The sequence below is a fragment of the Onthophagus taurus genome, unplaced genomic scaffold (genome assembly GCF_036711975.1).
Source record: "Onthophagus taurus isolate NC unplaced genomic scaffold, IU_Otau_3.0 ScKx7SY_16, whole genome shotgun sequence".
In the NCBI taxonomy this organism is placed as follows: Eukaryota; Metazoa; Arthropoda; class Insecta; order Coleoptera; family Scarabaeidae; genus Onthophagus; species Onthophagus taurus.
This window is the reverse complement of record NW_027248941.1, coordinates 1,751,399-1,775,627: the sequence shown is the minus strand read 5'-3', so window position 1 is coordinate 1,775,627 and position 24,229 is coordinate 1,751,399. Positions and strand designations below refer to the sequence as shown.

Here is a 24,229-nt window from a genome sequence, read left to right as displayed (position 1 = left end):
CGCCATTTTGAAAATATCATATTTGTTGATTTTAAGATAACCCCATCGAGTTTGGGTTCATTTTAAAGGATTTTTGATTAAAATTACGAATTTTATCACAAAATTAATTTTAATTTTAATTTAATAAATTCAAGTATAACCTAATTATAATAAAAAAGTTAAAAATTATTTTTTTGTGATATTTTCTTGTAAAAAATTAAAAATGTTTTAAAATGACTCCAAACACGACCGGATTATCTTTAAAAATGGCAAAGATAACCTAAATGACTTATCCGCCATCTTGAAAATACCATATTTGTTGATTTTAATATAACCCCATCGAGTTTGGGTTCATTTTAAAGGATTTTTTATGAAGATTACGAATTTTATCATAAAATTAATTTTAATTTTAATTTGGTAAATTCAAGTATAACCTAATCATAATAAAAAAGTTAAAAAATATCTTTTTATGATATTTTCTTGTAACAAATTAAAAATGCTTTAAAATGACTCCAAACTTGACTGAGTTATCTTTAAAAATGGCAAAGATAACCTAAATGACTTTTCCGCCATCTTGAAAATATCATATTTGTTGATTTTAAGATAACCCCATCGAGTTTGGGTTCATTTTAAAGGATTTTTGATTAAAATTACGAATATTATCACAAAATTAATTTTAATTTTAATTTAATAAATTCAAGTATAACCTAATTATAATAAAAAAGTTAAAAATTATTTTTTTGTGATATTTTCTTGTAAAAAATTAAAAATGTTTTAAAATGACTCCAAACACGACCGGATTATCTTTAAAAATGGCAAAGATAACCTAAATGACTTATCCGCCATCTTGAAAATACCATATTTGTTGATTTTAATATAACCCCATCGAGTTTGGGTTCATTTTAAAGGATTTTTTATGAAGATTACGAATTTTATCATAAAATTAATTTTAATTTTAATTTGGTAAATTCAAGTATAACCTAATCATAATAAAAAAGTTAAAAAATATCTTTTTATGATATTTTCTTGTAACAAATTAAAAATGCTTTAAAATGACTCCAAACTTGACTGAGTTATCTTTAAAAATGGCAAAGATAACCTAAATGACTTTTCCGCCATCTTGAAAATATCATATTTGTTGATTTTAATATAACCCCATCGAGTTTGGGTTCATTTTAAAGGATTTTTTATGAAGATTACGAATTTTATCATAAAATTAATTTTAATTTTAATTTACTAAATTCAAGTATAACTTAATCGTAATAAAAAAGTTAAAAAATATCTTTTTATGATATTTTCTTGTAACAAATTAAAAATGCTTTAAAATGAATCCAAACACGACTATGTCATCGTTAAAAATAGCAAAAATAACCTAAATGACTTATCCGCCATCTTGAAATATGATATTTGTTGATTTTAAGATAACCCCATCGAGTTTGGGTTCATTTTAAAGGATTTTTGATCAAGATTACAAATTTTATCATAAAATTGATTTTAGTTTAATTTATTAAAATCGAATATAACCTAACCATAGTAAAAAAATTAAAAATTATTTTTTTATGGTATTTCCTTGTAACAAATTAAAAATACTTTAAAATGAATCCAAACTCGACTGAGTTATCTTTAAAAATAGCAAAGATAACCTAAATGACTTAGCCGCCATCTTGAAAATATGATATTTGTTGATTTTAAGATAACCCCATCGAGTTTGGGTTCATTTTAAAGGATTTTTGATCAAGATTACGAATTTTATCATAAAATTGATTTTTAGTTTAATTGAGTAAAATCGAATATAATCTAACCATAACAAAAAAATTAAAAAATATCTTTTTATGATATTTTCTTGTAACAAATTAAAAATGCTTTAAAATGACTCCAAACTTGACTGAGTTATCTTTAAAAATGGCAAAGATAACCTAAATGACTTAGCCGCCATCTTGAAAATATCATATTTGTTGATTTTAAGATAACCCCATCGTGTTTGGGTTCATTTTAAAGGATTTTTGATCAAGATTACGTATCTGCACATAAAAAGTAAATAAAAATTATATTTTTAACATCATCCTAATTAAACATAACCTAAATAAACAAAAATTGATGTTCTTGATTGATGTGACTTAAAGAACGTTAAAATTTCCCTAAAATTAGTCCAAACACGATGTTATCTTTAAATATAATGTAGATAACCTAAATTACATAGCCGCCATCTTGAAATAAATCATATATGTCAATTTTAAAGATAAACCCATCGTGTTTGGGCTCATTTTAAATGATTTTTCATGAAGATTAAGAATTTTTAGGATAAAATTAATATAACTTTAAAATTAAGTCAACATCTTGAAAAATAAAGATTTAAAAAAAAATATTAAAAAAAAATTATGTCAAAGTTTACTTTAAATTAATTATAATGTAGGCAACCCAAGTTACATACATAAAAGATATTCTAAATAATCTCAACATATAAGCTGAAATTAACAACAAACCAATAACGGTGGATGAAAACGATATTAACAAAAATTGTTCGTAATAAGTAACAGAATGATAATCCGTAACCGATTTCGTTCCAATTCTTTCGCATTTTTAATTATAAAACCTAAAATCCCCAGATCTCTAAATTGACGTTTTTCGATCCCATTTTCATATTTTCGTATTTTTCTCGATATTGACGCATTTGAGAGTAAAAATGAAAGAGAGCAATATTGTTAAGAATAAAATTTGCTACAACTTTTGTTCTAAAAGTTTTTTTGTAACACACCCCGATTCCAAACGTTATCATTAGTTGCTAGTAAAACAAGAAATTCATCAAATTTTCATATTTTCGTGCTTTTCTCCATATTGACGCATTTGAGAGTAAAAATGAAAGAGAGCAATATTGTTAACAATAAAATTTGCTACAACTTTCGTTCTAAAAGTTTTTTTGTAACACATTCCGTTTTTCAATTATTACCATTAGCTACTAGTAAAACAAAAAATTCATCAAAAATTCATATTTTTGTGTTTTTCTCGATATTGACACATCTGAGAGTAAAAATGAAAGAGAGCAATATTGTTAAGAATAAAATTTGCTACAACTTTCGTTCTAAAAGTTTTTTTGTAACACATTCCGTTTTTCAATTATTACCATTAGCTACTAGTAAAACAAAAAATTCATCAAAAATTCATATTTTTGTGTTCTTCTCGATATTGACACATCTGAGAGTAAAAATGAAAGAGAGCAATATTGTTAAGAATAAAATTTGCTACAACTTTCGTTCTAAAAGTTTTTTTGTAACACATTCCGTTTTTCAATTATTACCATTAGCTACTAGTAAAACAAAAAATTCATCAAAAATTCATATTTTTGTGTTTTTCTCGATATTGACACATCTGAGAGTAAAAGTGAAAGAGAGCAATATTGTTAGGAATGAAATTTGCTACAACTTTCGTTCCAAAAATTTTTTTATAACATGATCCGTTTGCCGATTGTTACCATCAAGTTGTAAAACAGCGAAATTAATCAAATTTTCATATTTTTGCATTTTTCTCAATATTGACGCATCTGAGATTAAAAGTGAAAGAGAGCAATATTGTTAAGAATAAAATTTGCTACAACTTTTGTTCCAAAAGTTTTTTTATAACATGATCCGTTTGCCGATTACTACCATCAAGTTGTAAAACAAGAAAATTCATCAAATTTTCATATTTTTGCATTTTTCTCAATATTGACGCATCTGAGAGTAAAAGTGAAAGAGAGCAATATTGTTAGGAATAAAATTTGCTACAACATTCGTTCCAAAAATTTTTTCATAACATGATCCGTTTGCCGATTGCTACCATCAAGTTGTAAAACAACGAAATTCATCAAATTTCATATTTTTACATTTTTCTCAATATTGACGCATCTGAGAGTAAAAGTGAAAGAGAGCAATATTGTTAGTAATAAAATTTGCTACAACTTTTGTTCCAAAAGTTTTTTTATAACATGATCCGTTTGCCGATTGTTACCATCAAGGTATAAAACAACGAAATTCATCAAATTTTCGTATTTTTACATTTTTCTCAATATTGACGCATCTGAGAGTAAAAGTGAAAGAGAGCAATATTGTTAGGAATGAAATTTGCTACAACTTTCGTTCCAAAAGTTTTTTCATAACATGATCCGTTTGCCGATTGTTACCATCAAGTTGTAAAACAACGAAATTCATCAAATTTTCATATTTTTACATTTTTCTCAATATTGACGCATCTGAGAGTAAAAGTGAAAGAGAGCAATATTGTTAGGAATAAAATTTGCTACAATTTTTGTTCCAAAAGTTTTTTCATAACATGATCCGTTTGCCGATTGTTACCATCATGTTGTAAAACAACGAAATTCATCAAATTTTCATATTTTTACGTTTTTTCCTATATTGACGCATCTGAGAGTAAAAGTGAAAGAGAGCAATAGTGTTAAGAATAAGATTTGCTACAACTTTCGTTCCAAAAGTTTTTTTGTAACATGCTCCGATTTCCGATTGTTACCATAAAGTTGTAAAGCAACGAAATTCATCAAATTTTCATATTTTTACATTTTTCTCAATATTGACGCATCTGAGAGTAAAAGTGAAAGAGAGCAATATTGTTAAGAATAAAATTTGCTACAACTTTTGTTCCAAAAGTTTTTTTATAACATGATCCGTTTGCCGATTACTACCATCAAGTTGTAAAACAAGAAAATTCATCAAATTTTCATATTTTTGCATTTTTCTCAATATTGACGCATCTGAGAGTAAAAGTGAAAGAGAGCAATATTGTTAGTAATAAAATTTGCTACAACTTTCGTTCCAAAAGTTTTTTCATAACATGATCCGTTTGCCGATTGTTACCATCAAGTTGTAAAACAACGAAATTCATCAAATTTTTATATTTTTACATTTTTCTCAATATTGACGCATCTGAGAGTAAAAGTGAAAGAGAGCAATATTGTTAGTAATAAAATTTGCTACAACTTTCGTTCCAAAAGTTTTTTCATAACATGATCCGTTCCCCGATTGTTATCATCAAGTTGTAAAGCAACGAAATTCATCAAATTTTTCCATTTTTCTCAATATTGACGAATCTGAGAGTAAAAATGAAAGAGGGCAATATTGTTAAGAATAAAATTGGTGCTTATCAATAATGTAATAATTATTATTTTTATAATTTGGACAAGTCGAACCCATAATAAAAATAATCAGCGCAAAACACGCAGTCTCACGTGTTCAAAACGTCGAAAGTCGGGTATCGCGGCTCGTTTTGGCTTCAATCGATCAGTATCCAAGCAACCTTGGCGCGCGTTCGTTGTTTATATTGTTTTTTTTATTTTCCGCCATGCTATTGTTTCGGTTTTCGGTTGTTTCGACCTCCACGAAGTGATATAAACGACTTTACCATTTCATTTTAACCAAACTACCTCTATTTTATTTGAAATAAATTAGAAATTAATTAAATTAAGGGTAAGTTTTTTTTTATTATTAGTTAAGCAATGATTAATTAATCAAATCAATTTGTTTTCGATTAAGTTTGAACCAAGAAACAAAATTTCGAAACACTTCTCCACGTGGCTCTTTTTTATTTATAAAGGTTTAACTGACGTAAAAGCATATTGGGGTATTTTTAGATGGTTTTTTGGTCGTTTCGGAGTGAAATTTCTTTCTACCTTGCCAAGAAGGTAAAAATAGAAAATTTCGGTCTTCATTGAAAGTGGAAATCCCCGTTTCGTTGTAATAAATTATTTATTTTAACATTTATTCACAACAAACAGTCCTTGATTTAAAAATTTCTCGATAAAGCGACCTTCGCACCTCAACTTGCAGTTAGATTTAGTTGCGTAAGATGTTTTCTTTCTTTTTTAATGATATATATATTATATTGTTATCAATATAATCAAACAGCCTCAAGTTAAGGTGTTGATTGAATTGTTACAGTCGATAAGATTAAAAGCGAGGAAATATTTGTTGTAATAAATCAATAAAAATAATAAATTATAATAAAATTTCTTTAATTTATTAATTAAAGCGTCACTCTAATTAAAACCATCTGTTCGATTAAAACACTACGCGTTTGATTAAGGTTTATTGAGAAAGTGATGAACTCTACTCGTGTTATACACACATTGACAAAGTTTAGTTAGTCATTGTGTTGTAATGTTATCGCATTCGATGGTGTAAACTAAACCTATCTATATCAACATATAAAGCGGTTTTGGTTAAAACAATCCGTGATATCAATTTCAAATTGAAATATTAAATAATAACGTGAGTTTTTTCTTCAAAAACGTGATAAATACAATTAGATTATCGTTAACACTTGATATAAAATACGTGTGAGATCGATACTGGGACTCAAGGTTAATTTTATCTTATTTTGCGTGACCGAACGATATAAAAAAGGGAATTGTAGAGAAAAAGTTTCATTTTGAGGTGGTCTTCTTATTGATAATTTCTAAAAATATATTTTTTATTTCAGTTTTTACAAAAAAACAAATCGTTATCTCCTATTTAAAAAGTTAGAGGAAATGGTAGCTGATAAAATTATTATTGAAGACACACAGTTAACCAAGTAAGTATTTTTTGTATCCTTAAAAGTGTGGTTATAAAAAAGTTATCTCCGAAACGGTTAAGATTGAAATAATGAAACCTTTTGAGGTTATAAAGGGATTAATTTGTAACGTTTCAAAGTGAAAAAAATTGACGAGATTAATTTTTTTAAACAAATTTTATTATTTTCAATTAGATTTTCGAAAAACTTAAAGTTTGACACCAAACTCGACGTATTTATCTTCAAAAACGGGCCGGATATATAAATTTTAAGTTTTTCGGCCGCCATTTTTGTTTGGATTTTCATTTTTTCTTTTTAATTTTTCCGCAACTTTTTTGTTTTTAAACATAAACACATCGTGTTTGGTGTTAAAATGATCCGAATTTGATTTTCTTTTCGAATCAATTAAGATAAATCGATTCTTTTATTTTTTAATTAATTAAGAAAAAATAAAATTAATTTTTTTAAACAAATTTTATTATTTTCAATTAGATTTTCGAAAAACTTAAAGTTTGACACCAAACTCGACGTATTTATCTTCAAAAACGGGCCGGATATATAAATTTTAAGTTTTTCGGCCGCCATTTTTGTTTGGATTTTCATTTTTTCTTTTTAATTTTTCCGCAACTTTTTTGTTTTTAAACATAAACACATCGTGTTTGGTGTTAAAATGATCCGAATTTGATTTTCTTTTCGAATCAATTAAGATAAATCGATTCTTTTATTTTTTAATTAATTAAGAAAAAATAAAATTAATTTTTTTAAACAAATTTTATTATTTTCAATTAGATTTTTGAAAAACTTAAAGTTTGATACCAAACTCGACGTATTTATCTTCAAAAACGGGCCGGATATATAAATTTTAAGTTTTTCGGCCGCCATTTTTGTTTCGATTTTCATTTTTTCTTTTTAATTTTTCCGCAACTTTTTTGTTTTTAAACATAAACACATCGTGTTTGGTGTTAAAATGATCCGAATTTGATTTTCTTTTCGAATCAATTAAGATAACTCGATTCTTTTATTTTTTAATTAATTAAGAAAAAATAAAATTAATTTTTTTAAACAAATTTTATTATTTTCAATTAGATTTTTGAAAAACTCAAAATTTGACACCAAACTCGACGTATTTATCTTAAAAAACAACCCGGAAGTATTAATTTAAAGATTATCAGCCGCCATCTTTTTTCGATTTTCACTTTTTTTTAAAATTTTTCCCAATTTCTTTATTTTTGTTGGAAATATATCGAGTTTGGTATCAAATTAAAGTATTTTTAACTCGTATTACGAATTTAATGTTAAAATCGTAAAAAAATCAGTTTGGTTTTTGAGATATTTGAAATTTTTTAATTAAAATTGATCAAAAATCGATTTCAACCTCAATTTAATGTAATCAAAATTAAAAATGCTTTAAAATAATACCAAACTCGATGTATTTCTGTTAATTTTGATTAATGTATCTCAAATAATCATGATATATATCTTGATGTATCTCAATTTTGATTTTTGTCTCAAATATATCGAGTTTGGTATCAAATTAAAGCATTCTTAATCACGATTACGAATTTAGTGTTAAATCGTAAAAAATTTTCGTTGGATTTTTGAAACTTTTCAATTAAAATTAATCAGAAATCGGCTTCAACCTAAAAAATTGTTTTCTCCGAAACGATTAAGATTGAAAGAATGAAACTTTTTAAGGTTATAAAGGAACGTTCGATATTAATTTATACCAAATTATAACATTTCAAAGTGAGCGATTCGCTTTATATTAACATTTAAAGATCTCCTATTGAATTTGACGTTTCTTAAAAGTGTGGTTATAAAAAAATTGTTTTTTCCGAAATGGTTAAAATTGAAAGAATGAAACTTTTTGAGGTTATAAAGGAACGTTTGGGATTAATTTGTACCAAATTATAACCTTTCAAAGTAAACGATTCGCTTGATATTAATTTTTAAAAATCTCCTATTAAATTTGACGTTTCTTAAAAGTGTGGTTATAAAAGAATTGATTTCTCTGAAACGGTTAAAATTGAAAGAATGAAACTTTTTGAGGTTATAAAGGAAGCTTTGAGATTAATTTATACCAAATTGTAACCTTTCAAAGTGAACGATTCGAGTGATATTAATTTTTAAAAATTTGCTACTTAATTTGACGTTTCTTAAAAGTGAGGTTATAAAAAAATTATTTTCTCCGAAACGGTTAAAATTGAAAGAATGAAACTTTTTGAGGTTATAAAGGAATCTTTGAGATTAATTTATACCAAATTATTATCTTCCAAAGTAAATGTTTCGCTTGATATTAATTTTTAAGGATTTCCTGTTGAATTTGACGTTTCTTAAAAGTGTGGTTATAAAAAAATTATTTTCTCCGAAACGGTTAAAATCGAAAGAATGAAACTTTTTGAGGTTATAAAGGAAGCTTTGAGATTAATTTATACCAAATTATAACCTTTCAAAGTGAACGATTCGACTGATATTAATTTTTAAAAATTTGCTACTTAATTTGACGTTTCTTAAAAGTGAGGTTATAAAAAAATTATTTTCTCCGAAACGGTTAAAATTGAAAGAATGAAACTTTTTGAGGTTATAAAGAAAGCTTTGAGATTAATTTATACCAAATTATAACCTTTCAAAGTGAACGATTCGAGTGATATTAATTTTTAAAAATTTGCTACTTAATTTGACGTTTCTTAAAAGTAAGGTTATAAAAAAATTATTTTCTCCGAAACGGTTAAAATTGAAAGAATGAAACTTTTTGAGGTTATAAAGGAAGCTTTGAGATTAATTTATACCAAATTATAACCTTTCAAAGTGAACGATTCGAGTGATATTAATTTTTAAAAATTTGCTGCTTAATTTGACGTTTCTTAAAAGTGAGATTATAAAAAAATTAATTTCTCCGAATTGGTTAAAATTGAAAGAATGAAACTTTTTGAGGTTATAAAGGAAGCTTTGAGATTAATTTATACCAAATTATAACCTTTCAAAGTGAACGATTCGAGTGATATTAATTTTTAAAAATTTGCTACTTAATTTGACGTTTCTTAAAAGTGAGGTTATAAAAAAATTATTTTCTCCGAAACGGTTAAAATTGAAAGAATGAAACTTTTTGAGGTTATAAAGGAAGCTTTGAGATTAATTTATACCAAATTATAACCTTTCAAAGTGAACGATTCAAGTGATATTAATTTTTAAAAATTAGCTACTTAATTTGACGTTTCTTAAAAGTGAGGTTATAAAAAAATTATTTTCTCCGAAACGGTTAACATTGAAAGATTCAAACTTTTTGAGGTTATAATGGAACGTTTGAAGTTTAGCTGTACCAACTTTAAAGCTTTCAAGATGACCAATTCATTTTCTACATACTTTTAAAGTAACGTATCTTCTCCAAAATATCTAGAAGATTTGGGGAGCGATATAAATCTCAAAATATGTTACACCGAATTGTTAAACATTCAAAGAATATTGTTAGTCGTATCTTAAAATGTTTTAAATATGTTATTAAAATTTAAATTTAATATCAATTTAATCCCAGCTAAATACAAAACTGATAAACTCAACCCCGATTTCTGTTTATCGTGTTATTTTGCGATTATAACCGCATAGAATTACGAGTCTCGTCCGCATTCTAACAAAAACATTCATTAAAGCAACTTAACGCAGCATAAACCACTAATTTTGCTTATAAACCACAAAAATAAAATCGTTTCAAACTGTGTACTTTTACAATAATAACCATATTGTCGTGGGTTTTTTATAAAAAACGCGACAAACAAGTTGTTAAAAGCAAAATGGACGAGGAAAGAAAGCCGCTTTTAATGCGAACGAGTACTTACAACGTTTTCAGGTAAAATTAGTTAATTTTGACGTTTAAAATGACTTAGATTTAAACGTCAGAATTGACGTTTAAAATTAATTAGAATTAAACGTCAAAATTGACGTCTACATAACCTAATTTTTTTATTTTAAAACTAATTATGATTATTAAAAAATTGTTTTGAATAATGAAGAAGAATTTAAATAAACGCGAACGGTAAAACCCCAAAAATTATCTTTTTATTTTATTTAATAAACAAATTCTTTGTTTACGTTTTACAGTTTGGCAAATGGAAATCTTCCGAACGATCTTCACGTCGAAAGACCAGTTTACGGGCAAGAAGAGTTACATTTAGCATCGGAATATGAAAAACCGACCGTTTCAAGTAAATAATATTAATAATTAAGTAATAAAAACTAAATAATTACAAAAAAATTAAATTAATTTAATTGACGTTTATATAACCTAAAAAAAATGAAGTGTCAAAGTTGACGTTTACGGATATTTTTATTTTTTAATTAATTTCTTTTAATAAAAATTGTTGTAGTTGGAGAAGCCGTTCGTGATAAATACAATTCGTGCAGTTGCAAAACGTTTTTGCAACAATTAATTCCCGTTTTGAAATGGTTACCGGAATACAATTGGAAACAAGATATCACCGGTGATATAATCAGTGGGATAACTGTTGCAATTATGCATATTCCTCAGGTAAATTTATTTATTTATACCAATTTTAATTTGGGAAAAATTTAAGAATCATCATGTGGCTTAAAAATCGACCCAAAAAGAACATACCGCAAAATCACATTAAAATTTCGATGTGACGTCACGTTTTAATAAAGAATACATCATGAAATAAGACCATGAAGTTGTCTATTTTATGACAACTAACTTCAGATTTAAAATGTCGTGAAAAATACTTTAAAATCAGCCCAAACATGATACGTTTAATTACACTGAAATCATTATAGATATTATTAGACACCTTTTGGATACTTTTTGACTACTATAGATATCATCAGACACCATCTGGACAGCTTTTAACAACTATAGAAATAATTAGAAAGCTTTTGGACACTTTTTAACTACTATAGAAATCATTAAATATCTTTTGGACACCTTTTTACGTCTGTAGATATCATTAGACACCATTTGGACAATTTTTATCGATTCTAGATATCATTAGACACCTTCTGGACACTTTTTGACTCCTATAGATATCATTAGACACCTTCTGGACACATTTTGACTACTATAGATATCATCACACACTATCTGGACAGCTTTTAACAACTATAGAAATAATTAGAAAGCTTCTGGACACTTTTTAACTACTATAGAAATCATTAAATATCTTTTGGACACCTTTTGACGACTGTAGACACCATTTGAACAATTTTTATCGATTCTAGATATCATTAGACACCTTCTGGACACTTTTTGACTCCTATAGATATCATTAGACACCTTCTGGACACTTTTTGACTACTATAGATATCATCAGACACCATCTGGACAGCTTTTAACAACTATAGAAATAATTAGAAAGCTTTTGGACACTTTTTAACTACTATAGAAATCATTAAATATCTTTTGGACACCTTTTTACGACTGTAGATATCATTAGACACCATTTGGACAATTTTTATCGATTCTAGATATCATTAGACACCTTCTGGACACTTTTTGACTTCTATAGATATCATTAGACACCTTCTGGACACTTTTTGACTACTATAGATATCATCAGACACCATCTGGACAGCTTTTAACAACTATAGAAATAATTAGAAAGCTTTTGGACACTTTTTAACTACTATAGAAATCATTAAATATCTTTTGGACACCTTTTTACGACTGTAGATATCATTAGACACCATTTGGACAATTTTTATCGATTCTAGATATCATTAGACACCTTCTGGACACTTTTTGACTTCTATAGATATCATTAGACACCTTCTGGACACTTTTTGACTACTATAGATATCATCAGACACCATCTGGACAGCTTTTAACAACTACAGAAATAATTAGAAAGCTTCTGGACACTTTTTAACTACTATAGAAATCATTAAATATCTTTTGGACACCTTTTGACGACTGTAGACACCATTTGAACAATTTTTATCGATTCTAGATATCATTAGACACCTTCTGGACACTTTTTGACTCATATAGATATCATTAGACACCTTCTGGACACTTTTTGACTACTATAGATATCATCAGACACCATCTGGACAGCTTTTAATAACTATAGAAATAATTAGAAAGCTTTTGGACACTTTTTAACTACTATAGAAATCATTAAATATCTTTTGGACACCTTTTTACGACTGTAGGTATCATTAGACACTATTTGGACAATTTTTATCGATTCTAGATATCATTAGACACCTTCTGGACACTTTTTGACTCCTATAGATATCATTAGACACCTTCTGGACACTTTTTGACTACTATAGATATCATCAGACACCATCTGGACAGCTTTTAACAACTACAGAAATAATTAGAAAGCTTCTGGACACTTTTTAACTACAATAGAAATCATTAAATATCTTTTGGACACCTTTTGACGACTGTAGACACCATTTGGACAATTTTTATCGATTCTAGATATCATTAGACACCTTCTGGACACTTTTTGACTCCTATAGATATCATTAGACACCTTCTGGACACTTTTTGACTACTATAGATATCATCAGACACCATCTGGACAGCTTTTAATAACTATAGAAATAATTAGAAAGCTTTTGGACACTTTTTAACTACTATAGAAATCATTAAATATCTTTTGGACACCTTTTGACGACTGTAGACACCATTTGAACAATTTTTATCGATTCTAGATATCATTAGACACCTTCTGGACACTTTTTGACTCCTATAGATATCATTAGACACCTTCTGGACACTTTTTGACTACTATAGATATCATCACACACCATCTGGACAGCTTTTAACAACTATAGATATAATTAGAAAGCTTTTGGACATTTTTTAACTGCTATAGAAATCATTAAATATCTTTTGGACACCTTTTTACGACTGTAGATATCATTAGACACCATTTGGGCAATTTTTAAAGATTGTAGATGTCATTAGACACCTTCTGAGCACTTTTTGACGCCTATAGATATCATTAGACACCATTTGTACAGTTTTTATCGATTCTAGATATCATTAGACATCTTCTGGACACTTCTTGATGGCTATAGTAATCATTAAGAAGCTTGAGGATACTTCTGCACGGCTATATAAATCATTAGACAGCTTCTAGAACTGTCCAGAAAGCTTTTAGACACTTTTTGACATCTTTAAAAACCCTCTGCATACCTTCATAAATGTCCAGGATGCGTATAAATACGTTTTGACGACTTTAAAATACTTTAGACAAACTTTATAACTGTCCAGAAAGCCTTTAGACACTTTTTAGTAATTTTTCAATTCCTTAGGAAGGTCTGGTCAACTTGAGAGACTTTTTGACATCTTTAAAAATCTTTTTAAGAAAGTTTTTTTAATAAAAAATACATCATGAAAGAACACCATTTGTCTATTATATGACAACTAACTTCAGGTTTAAAATCTCGACCTCAATTTTGACAGATTTGTAATCTTCATTAAAAAACCTTTAAAATGAATACAAACACGACGTATTTATCTTCAATATTAAGGAAGTTATGGTCAACTTCCGGTTAGAAATGTCAACGTCAATTTTGACATATTTGTAATCTTCATTAAAAAACCTTTGAAATGAGCCCAAACATGACGTATTTATCTTCAATATTAACGAAGTTATGGTCAACTTCCGGTTTGAAATGTCAACGTCATTTTGATATATTCTTAATTTTTATAAAATGTCTTAAAATTTGTCACAAAAACGAAAATATAATAAAAAAAATCGAAAATTAAGGTTGGTATTAATATTTTAAAATTAAATTGCTATCTTCATTGTTGCCAACTTCGCGTTTAATGATTTTTTGTTCTAACTTTTTTGTTTTTTGAGATAAATACGTCATGTTTGGGCTCATTTTAAAGGTTATTTTATAAAGATTACAAGTATAATAACAAAATTAAAATTAACGTTAACACATGAAAATGTTTTTCTTAGTCGTGCGTCGAAATTCTTTCAAAAAACATCAAAATTATTTTTAAGCGCACGGCTAAACCTGAATATTTCTAGTTCTAGGTTTAGTGTTAGTTCTAGTGATAGTGCTAGTGTAAAACTTCAATATTAACGAAGTTATGGTCAACTTCCGGTTAGAAATGTCAACGTCAATTTTGACATATTTGTAATCGTCGTGAAAAATCCTTTAAAATGAATACAAACACGACGTATTTATCTTCGATATTAACGAAGTTATGGTCAACTTCCGGTTAAAAATATCAACGTCAATTTTGATATATTCTCAATTTTTATAAAATGTCTTAAAATTTGACACAAAAACGAAAATATAATAAAAAAATCGAAAATTAAGGTTGGTATTAATATTTTAAAATTAAATTGCTATCTTCATTGTTGCCAACTTCGTATTTAATGATTTTTTGTTCTAACTTTTTTGTCTTTTGAGATAAATACGTCATGTTTGGGCTCATTTTAAAGGTAATTTTATAAAGATTACGAATATAACAATAAAATTAAAATTAACGTTAACACCTGAAAATTTTTTTCTTAACCGTGCGTCGAAATTCTTTCAAAAAAGTTATGGTCAACTTCCGGTTAGAAATGTCAACGTCAATTTTGACATATTTGTAATCGTCGTGAAAAATCCTTTAAAATGAATATAAACACGACGTATTTATCTTCAATATTAACGAAGTTATGGTCAACTTCCGGTTAGAAATGTCAACGTCAATTTTGATATATTCTTAATTTTTATAAAATGTCTTAAAATTTGACACAAAAACGAAAATTTAATTAAAAAAAGTCGAAAATTAAGGTTGGTATTAATATTTAAAAATCTTCATTGCTGCCAACTTCGTGTTTAATGACTTTTTGTTCTAACTTTTTTGTTTTTTGAGATAAATACGTCATGTTTGGACTCATTTTAAAGGTTATTTTATCAAGATTACGAATATAATAATAAAATTAAAGTTAACGTTAACCCCTGAAAATTTTTTTCTTAGCCGTGCGTCGAAATTCTTTCAAAAAAGTTATGGTCAACTTCCGGTTAGAAATGTCAACGTCAATTTTGACATATTTGTAATCGTCGTGAAAAATCCTTTAAAATAAATACAAACACGACGTATTTATCTTCAATATTAACGAAGTTATGGTCAACTTCCGGTTTGAAACGTCAACGTCATTTTGATACATTCTTAATTTTTATAAAATGTCTTAAAATTTGCCACAAAAATGAAAATATAATAAAAAAAATCGAAAATTAAGGTTGGTATTAATATTTTAAAATCTTCATTGCTGCCAACTTCGTGTTTAATGACTTTTTGTTCTAACTTTTTTGTTTTTTGAGATAAATACGTCATGTTTGGGCTCATTTTAAAGGTTATTTTATAAAGATTACGAATATAATAATAAAATTAAAGTTAACGTTAACCCCTGAAAATTTTTTTCTTAGCCGTGCGTCGAAATTCTTTCAAAAAAGTTATGGTCAACTTCCGGTTAGAAATGTCAACGTCAATTTTGACATATTTGTAATCGTCGTGGAAAATCCTTTAAAATGAATACAAACACGACGTATTTATCTTCAATATTAACGAAGTTATGGTCAACTTCCGGTTTGAAACGTCAACGTCATTTTGATACATTCTTAATTTTTATAAAATGTCTTAAAATTTGACACAAAAACGAAAATTTAATTAAAAAAAGTCGAAAATTAAGGTTGGTATTAATATTTAAAAATCTTCATTGCTGCCAACTTCGTGTTTAATGACTTTTTGTTCTAACTTTTTTGTTTTTTGAGATAAATACGTCATGTTTGGGCTCATTTTAAAGGTTATTTTATCAAGATTACGAATATAATAATAAAATTAAAGTAAAAAAAAAAAAATTTTTAATTTACTTTTAGTTCGATAAAAATATGCAACACAGTGATATCTTAAGTTTTGGACTTTTCCGCACTTTTTTTTAATTTGCAACGGATAACTTGATTGATTTCGCGTCGATTAAAACGAAAATTGTCGATTTTTAAGCGACTTGATGATTCTTAAACTATATCTTAATTTCATTTCTATTATTTCTAATTTTTAGGGTATAGCGTATTCGTTGTTAGGAAACGTCCCCCCAGCTGTCGGTATATACATGGCATTTTTCCCCGTGATCATATACTTTTTTTTCGGCACATCGCGGCACGTCTCAATGGGCACTTTTGCTATCGTCTGTTTGATGACGGGAAAAGTTGTGTCTCAATACAGCACGGAAGAAAAACCTCCGGAAAGTGTCGATCAAGCGAATTGGATGGAGATGTTAACTCATAATCAAACCGATAATGGAGTAATTGAGCACCAACAATATCCCCCAATAGCCGTTGCAATAACCGTTACTTTTGCTGTAGCAGCTTGGCAAGTACGATTTAATACAAATTTAATTAATATTTATTAATATAAATCATTTTTTTAGTTGATTATGTACGTTTTGAGATTGGGGGTGATTTCAAATTTATTATCGGACGTTTTGGTGAATGGATTTACTTGCGCTGCGGCTTGTTACGTTGTTGTTTCGCAAATGAAGGATCTTTTCGGGTTACCCCTGAAGAAACGGAGAGGATTTTTTAGTTTACCATTGGTTAGTTATTAATCTAACATTAAAAAAAATGTTTAATCAATTATTTTTTAGTCAATTTATGATATAGTTATGGCAATACCCTTAGCGAACCACACAGCGGTCTCAATATCAATGACAGCAATCGTTATTATGGTTATAAATAACGAAATATTTAAAGTAATCATTATTACTTAATTTAATTATTAAATTTGCGATTAATATATTATTTTTATAGCCTTGGTTGGCGCAAAGAACGAGGATACCGTTTCCTATAGAATTAGCCGCCGTTTTAATCGGAACGGCTTCGAGTTATTTCGGGGATTTTAACGCTAAATACAACGTGACGATCGTCGGGGAGATTCCTACAGGGTAAGAACGATGTAAGTTTTATTTTTTTGATTTATCACTTTCAAAACGCTATTTTATAACACTATTTTAATTGGTTAATTAATATAATCTTATCTGAATAAAAATTGATTTTTATAGAAACGTTTTTTCGTAGACTTCCGGCTCCTACACTACCGATTTTTTCGCTTCTACCGGAAATCGCTTTGGATTCGTTGATAATCTGCATCGTTTCGTACTCGATTTCGATGTCGATGGCGATTATTTTCGCCTCGAAACTCCATTATGATGTGAATCCTAATCAAGAACTCTTTGCGATGGTTTGTATCAATTTTTAATTTTTTTTTTTATAAGGTAAAAGACTTCTTCGATTTGTGACTATTCTGTATAAGGTTTTAAAAAACACGTTCTTATTTTGATAATCTATTTTTATATAAAGAATTTGAATGTCTGATAAAAACTATAGCATTCCACTTAAAATAATAATTTCGTATTGTTCGTGATATAAGAATTAATCTCCAAGTATCACGAAATTAAGGTTCTAACATAATTCGTTTAAGGTAGGGTTGGCACGCATATTTTCGTATTTTTCTCGATATTGACGCATCTGAGAGCAAAAGTGAAAGAGAGCAATATTGTTAAGAATAAAATTTGCCACAACTTTCGTTCAAAAAGTTTTTTCATAACATGATCCGTTTGTCGTTTGTTACCATCAAGTTGTAAAACAACGAAATTCATCAAATTTTCATATTTTTACATTTTTCTCAATATTGACGCATCTGAGAGTAAAAGTGAAAGAGAACAATATTGTTAGGAATAAAATTTGCTACAACTTTTGTTCCAAAAGTTTTTTTATAACATGATCCGTTTGGCGATTGTTACCATCAAGTTGTAAAACAGCAAAATTCATCAAATTTTCATATTTTTACATTTTTCTCAATATTGACGCATCTGAGAGCATAAGTGAAAGAGAGCAATATTATTAAGAATAAAATTTGCCACAACTTTCGTTCAAAAAGTTTTTTCATAACACGATCCGTTTGTCGTTTGTTACCATCAAGTTGTAAAACAACGAAATTCATCAAATTTTTATATTTTTACATTTTTCTCAATATTGACGCATCTGAGAGTAAAAATGAGAGAGAGCAATATTGTTAGGAATAAAATTTGCTACAACTTTTGTTCCAAAAGTCTTTTTATAACATGATCCGTTTGCCGATTGCTACCATCAAGTTGTAAAACAAGGAAATTCATCAAATTTTCATATTTTTGCATTTTTCTCAATATTGACGCATGTGAGAGTAAAAGTGAAAGAGAGCAATATTGTTAAGAATAAAATTTGCTACAACTTTCGTTCCAAAAGTTTTTTTATAACATAATCCGTTTGCCGATTGTTACCATCAAGTTGTAAAACAACGAAATTCATCAAATTTTCATATTTTTACATTTTTCTCAATATTGACGCATCTGAGAGTAAAAGTGAAAGAGAACAATATTGTTAGGAATAAAATTTGCTACAACTTTTGTTCCAAAAGTTTTTTTATAACATGATCCGTTTGCCGATTGTTACCATCAAATTGTAAAACAAGGAAATTCATCCATTTTTCATATTTTTACATTTTTCTCAATATTGACGCATCTGAGAGTAAAAGCGAAAGAGAGCAATATTGTTAGGAATGAAATTTGCTACAACTTTCGTTCCAAAAGTTTTTTCATAACATGATCCGTTTGCCGATTGCTACCATCAAGTTGTAAAACAAGGAAATTCATCAAATTTTCATATTTTTACATTTTTCTCAATATTGACGCATCTGAGAGTAAACGTGAAACAGAGCAATATTGTTAAGAATAAAATTTGCTACAACTTTCGTTCCAAAAGTTTTTTTATAACATGATCCGTTTGCCGATTGCTACCATCAAGTTGTAAAACAAGGAAATTCATCAAATTTTCATATTTTTGCATTTTTCTCAATATTGACGCATCTGAGAGTAAAAGTGAAAGAGAGCAATATTGTTAAGAATGAAATTTGCTACAACTTTCGTTCCAAAAGTTTTTTTATAACATGATCCGTTTGCCGATTGCTACCATCAAGTTGTAAAACAAGGAAATTCATCAAATTTACATATTTTTGCATTTTTCTCAATATTGACGCATCTGAGAGCAAAAGTAAAAGAGAGCAATATTGTTAGGAATGAAATTTGCTACAACTTTCGTTCCAAAATTTTTTTCATAACATGATCCGTTTGCCGATTGTTACCATCAAGTTACAAAAGCAACGAAATTCATCAAATTTTCACATTTTTGCATTTTTCTCAATATTAACGCATCTGAGAGTAAAAGTGAAAGAGAGCAATATTGTTAGAAATAAAATTTGCTACAACTTTCGTTCCAAAAGTTTTTTCATAACATGATCCGTTTGCCGATTGCTACCATCAAGTTGTAAAACAAGGAAATTCATCAAATTTTCATATTTTTGCATTTTTCTCAATATTGACGCATCTGATAGCAAAAGTGAAAGAGAGCAATATTGTTAGTAATAAAATTTCCTACAACTTTCGTTCTAAAAGTTTTTTCATAACATGATCCGTTTGCCGATTGCTACCATCAAGTTGTAAAACAAGGAAATTCATCAAATTTTCATATTTTTGCATTTTTCTCAATATTGACGCATCTGAGATTAAAAGTGAAAGAGAGCAATATTGTTAGTAATTAAATTTCCTACAACTTTCGTTCCAAAAGTTTTTTCATAACATGATCCGTTTGCCGATTGCTACCATCAAGTTGTAAAACAAGGAAATTCATCAAATTTTCATATTTTTGCATTTTTCTCAATATTGACGCATCTGAGATTAAAAGTGAAAGAGAGCAATATTGTTAGTAATTAAATTTCCTACAACTTTCGTTCCAAAAGTTTTTTCATAACATGATCCGTTTGCCGATTGCTACCATCAAGTTGTAAAACAAGGAAATTCATCAAATTTTCATATTTTTGCATTTTTCTCAATATTGACGCATCTGAGATTAAAAGTGAAAGAGAGCAATATTGTTAGTAATTAAATTTCCTACAACTTTCGTTCCAAAAGTTTTTTCATAACATGATCCGTTTGCCGATTGCTACCATCAAGTTGTAAAACAAGGAAATTCATCAAATTTTCATATTTTTGCATTTTTCTCAATATTGACGCATCTGAGATTAAAAGTGAAAGAGAGCAATATTGTTAGTAATTAAATTTCCTACAACTTTCGTTCCAAAAGTTTTTTCATAACATGATCCGTTTGCCGATTGCTACCATCAAGTTGTAAAACAAGGAAATTCATCAAATTTTCATATTTTTGCATTTTTCTCAATATTGACGCATCTGAGATTAAAAGTGAAAGAGAGCAATATTGTTAGTAATTAAATTTCCTACAACTTTCGTTCCAAAAGTTTTTTCATAACATGATCCGTTTGCCGATTGCTACCATCAAGTTGTAAAACAAGGAAATTCATCAAATTTTCATATTTTTGCATTTTTCTCAATATTGACGCATCTGAGAGTAAAAGTGAAAGAGAGCAATATTGTTAGGAATGAAATTTGCTACAACTTTCGTTCCAAAAGTTTTTTTATAACATGATCCGTTTGCCGATTGTTACCATCAAGTTGTAAAACAAGGAAATTCATCAAATTTTCATATTTTTGCATTTTTCTCAATATTGACGCATCTGAGATTAAAAGTGAAAGAGAGCAATATTGTTAGTAATAAAATTTCCTACAACTTTCGTTCCAAAAGTTTTTTCATAACATGATCCGTTTGCCGATTGCTACCATCAAGTTGTAAAACAAGGAAATTCATCAAATTTTCATATTTTTGCATTTTTCTCAATATTGACGCATCTGAGAGTAAAAGTGAAAGAGAGCAATATTGTTAGGAATGAAATTTGCTACAACTTTCGTTCCAAAAGTTTTTTTATAACATGATCCGTTTGCCGATTGTTACCATCAAGTTGTAAAACAAGGAAATTCATCAAATTTTCATATTTTTGCATTTTTCTCAATATTGACGCATCTGAGATTAAAAGTGAAAGAGAGCAATATTGTTAGTAATAAAATTTCCTACAACTTTCGTTCCAAAAGTTTTTTCATAACATGATCCGTTTGCCGATTGCTACCATCAAGTTGTAAAACAAGGAAATTCATCAAATTTTCATATTTTTGCATTTTTCTCAATATTGACGCATCTGAGAGTAAAAGTGAAAGAGAGCAATATTGTTAGAAATAAAATTTGCTACAACTTTCGTTCCAAAAGTTTTTTTATAACATGATCCATTTGCAGATTGCTACCATCAAGTTGTAAAACAAGGAAATTCATCAAATTTTGATATTTTCACATTTTTCTCAATATTGACGCATCTGATAGCAAAAGTGCAAGAGAGCAATATTGTTAAGAATAAAATTTGCTACAACTTTCGTTCCAAAAGTTTTTTCATAACATGATCCGTTTGCCGATTGTTACCATCAAGTTACAAAAGCAACGAAATTCATTAAATTTTCATATTTTCGTATATTTCTGGATATTGACGCATCTGAGAGCAAAAGTGAAAGAGAGCAATAATGTTAAGAATAAAATTTGCTACGACTTTCGTTCCAAAAATTTTTTCATAACATGATCCGTTTGCCGATTGTTACCATCAAGTTGTAAAACAAGGAAATTCATCAAATTTTCATATTTTTGCATTTTTCTCAATATTGACGCATCTGAGAGTAAAAGTGAAAGAGAGCAATATTGTTAGAAATAAAATTTGCTACAACTTTCGTTCCAAAAGTTTTTTCATAACATGATCCGTTTGCCGATTGTTACCATCAAGTTGTAAAACAAGGAAATTCATCAAATTTACATATTTTTGCATTTTTCTCAATATTGACGCATCTGAGAGCAAAAGTGAAAGAGAGCAATATTGTTAGGAATAAAATTTGCTACAGCTTTCGTTCCAAAAGTTTTTTCATAACATGATCCGTTTGCCGATTGTTACCATCAAGTTGTAAAACAAGGAAATTCATCAAATTTACATATTTTTGCATTTTTCTCAATATTGACGCATCTGAGATTAAAAGTGAAAGAGAGCAATATTGTTAGAAATAAAATTTGCTACAACTTTCGTTCCAAAAATTTTTTCATAACATGATCCGTTTGCCGATTATTACCATCAAGTTACAAAAGCAACGAAATTCATCAAATTTTCACATTTTTGCATTTTTCTCAATATTAACGCATCTGAGAGTAAAAGTGAAAGAGAGCAATATTGTTAGTAATCAAATTTCCTACAACTTTCGTTCCAAAAGTTTTTTCATAACATGATCCGTTCCCCGATTGTTACCATCAAGTTGTAAAGCAACGAAATTCATCAAATTTTTGCATTTTTCTCAACATTGACGCAACTGAGAGTAAAAGTGAAAGAGCAAATTTGCTACAACTTTCATTGTTTATAACATATTTAAATTTTTTAATACATTGTGCCTTTCTTTAATTTTATAGAGTTTAAGCAACTTTTTCGGATCATTCTTTTCATCAATGCCGATAACAGCGTCATTATCCCGCTCGATGATCCAACAATCAGTCGGAGGAGTCAGCCAAATCGCGTCAATCATTTCCTGCACGTTACTTTTAATCGTTCTTTTATGGATCGCCCCAGTTTTCGAACACTTACCAAGGGTAATTATTAACTATAACATAAATCATCGTTAATTAAATTAATTTCTGTTTGTTTTAGGCGATTTTAGCGAGCATAATCGTCGTGGCACTAAAAGGAATGCTAATGCAATGTACGAAACTAAAACTTTATTATAAACTTTCAAAATGGGATGCTTTCGTTTGGTTATTAACGTTTGTTTCGACGGTAACGATCGGGATCGATGTCGGATTGGGAATCGGAGTTTTAGCCTCGTTTTTTTCGATTTTTACGCAAAGTCATGTTCCTTACACGTGTTTGTTGGGTGTCGTTCCAAACACCGATTTGTATTTAGATTCGAAACGTTACAAAGGGGTTAAGGAAATTGAAAAGATTAAAATTTTCCATTATTGCGGGTCGTTAAATTTCGCGACTAAACATACTTTTAAAAATCATTTAAGTAGGAAAATTGGTTTTAATCCGAACGAGCTTTTAACGAAATTAGAACAAAATAAGAATGCGCTCCCATTAATTGTTATTAAGTGTATTATTATCGATTGTTCGGCGATTACTTACGTTGATCCGAGTGGGGGTGATTTATTAAGAGATTTAAGTAAAACTTACGAAAAATTAGGGATTCGGTTTTATGTGGCGACTTGTTCCGGCCCGATTTATGAGACGTTAAAGAAATGCGAAAAGTACGATGAAAAGGAAGGAAGTTTAGAGCTGTTTCCGACGATTCATGACGCTGTTTTGTACGCGCAAATGAATGAGAATATTCAAAATAACGTTGATACTGTTAGCAATGATAATATTGGAAGTGTTGAAGAAAATAGGAGAATATAATTAATTATTATTGTGAAAAGAAATTGTAGAGATTATTTAAGGATTAAAAAAAATGTTATAAAAATTAGAATTTAAGAAAAAATTTAAAATTTAAAAACTTGTAAAGAAAATTGTGAGATTTTTTAAATTCTCGCAGTTTTTTAAACCAAAACGTAATTTTGTTTGTGATAAGACCTAAAACTTAGAATCAATTTTCTAAATGTGTTCATCCTCAAATTACCTCCTACAACAAATATATTTTTTTATAAATTATTTTTGTACATTTTGCAAAACGATAATGTCCGTAAGAAACGTTCAATCAGTAAAATCAATAAAATCGTAAATTTTAAA

The 24,229-nt window shown here is 28.2% G+C and overlaps 1 protein-coding gene across 2 annotated transcripts; it reads left to right on the top strand.

Moving 5' to 3' along the window:
* Window positions 1-5,248: 5,248 nt before the first annotated feature.
* Window positions 5,249-24,229, top strand: LOC111415476 (prestin-like). 2 transcript variants are annotated; one of them, XM_023047175.2, is made up of 11 exons: window positions 5,249-5,432; window positions 6,445-6,537; window positions 10,612-10,715; window positions 10,878-11,038; window positions 16,548-16,862; window positions 16,917-17,081; window positions 17,133-17,237; window positions 17,296-17,429; window positions 17,563-17,725; window positions 22,921-23,097; window positions 23,156-24,229. In XM_023047175.2, exons 2-11 carry the CDS (start codon window positions 6,494-6,496, stop codon window positions 23,897-23,899), a joined length of 2,112 nt encoding a protein of 703 aa, XP_022902943.2. In that variant the 5' UTR covers window positions 5,249-5,432; window positions 6,445-6,493; the 3' UTR covers window positions 23,900-24,229. The 2 variants fall into 2 exon arrangements, with proteins under 2 accessions (XP_022902943.2, XP_022902942.2); XM_023047174.2 differs by lacking the exons at window positions 5,249-5,432; window positions 6,445-6,537 and adding an exon at window positions 10,134-10,360.

Bases quoted from the DNA above. Each gene is read 5' to 3' on its own strand.
- LOC111415476 (XM_023047174.2), top strand. From the start codon at position 10,305: ATGGACGAGGAAAGAAAGCCGCTTTTAATGCGAACGAGTACTTACAAC. The intron at 17,082-17,132 runs GTTAGTTATTAA...ATTATTTTTTAG, and splicing joins GATTTTTTAGTTTACCATTG to TCAATTTATGATATAGTTAT. The intron at 17,238-17,295 runs GTAATCATTATT...TTATTTTTATAG, and splicing joins TAAATAACGAAATATTTAAA to CCTTGGTTGGCGCAAAGAAC.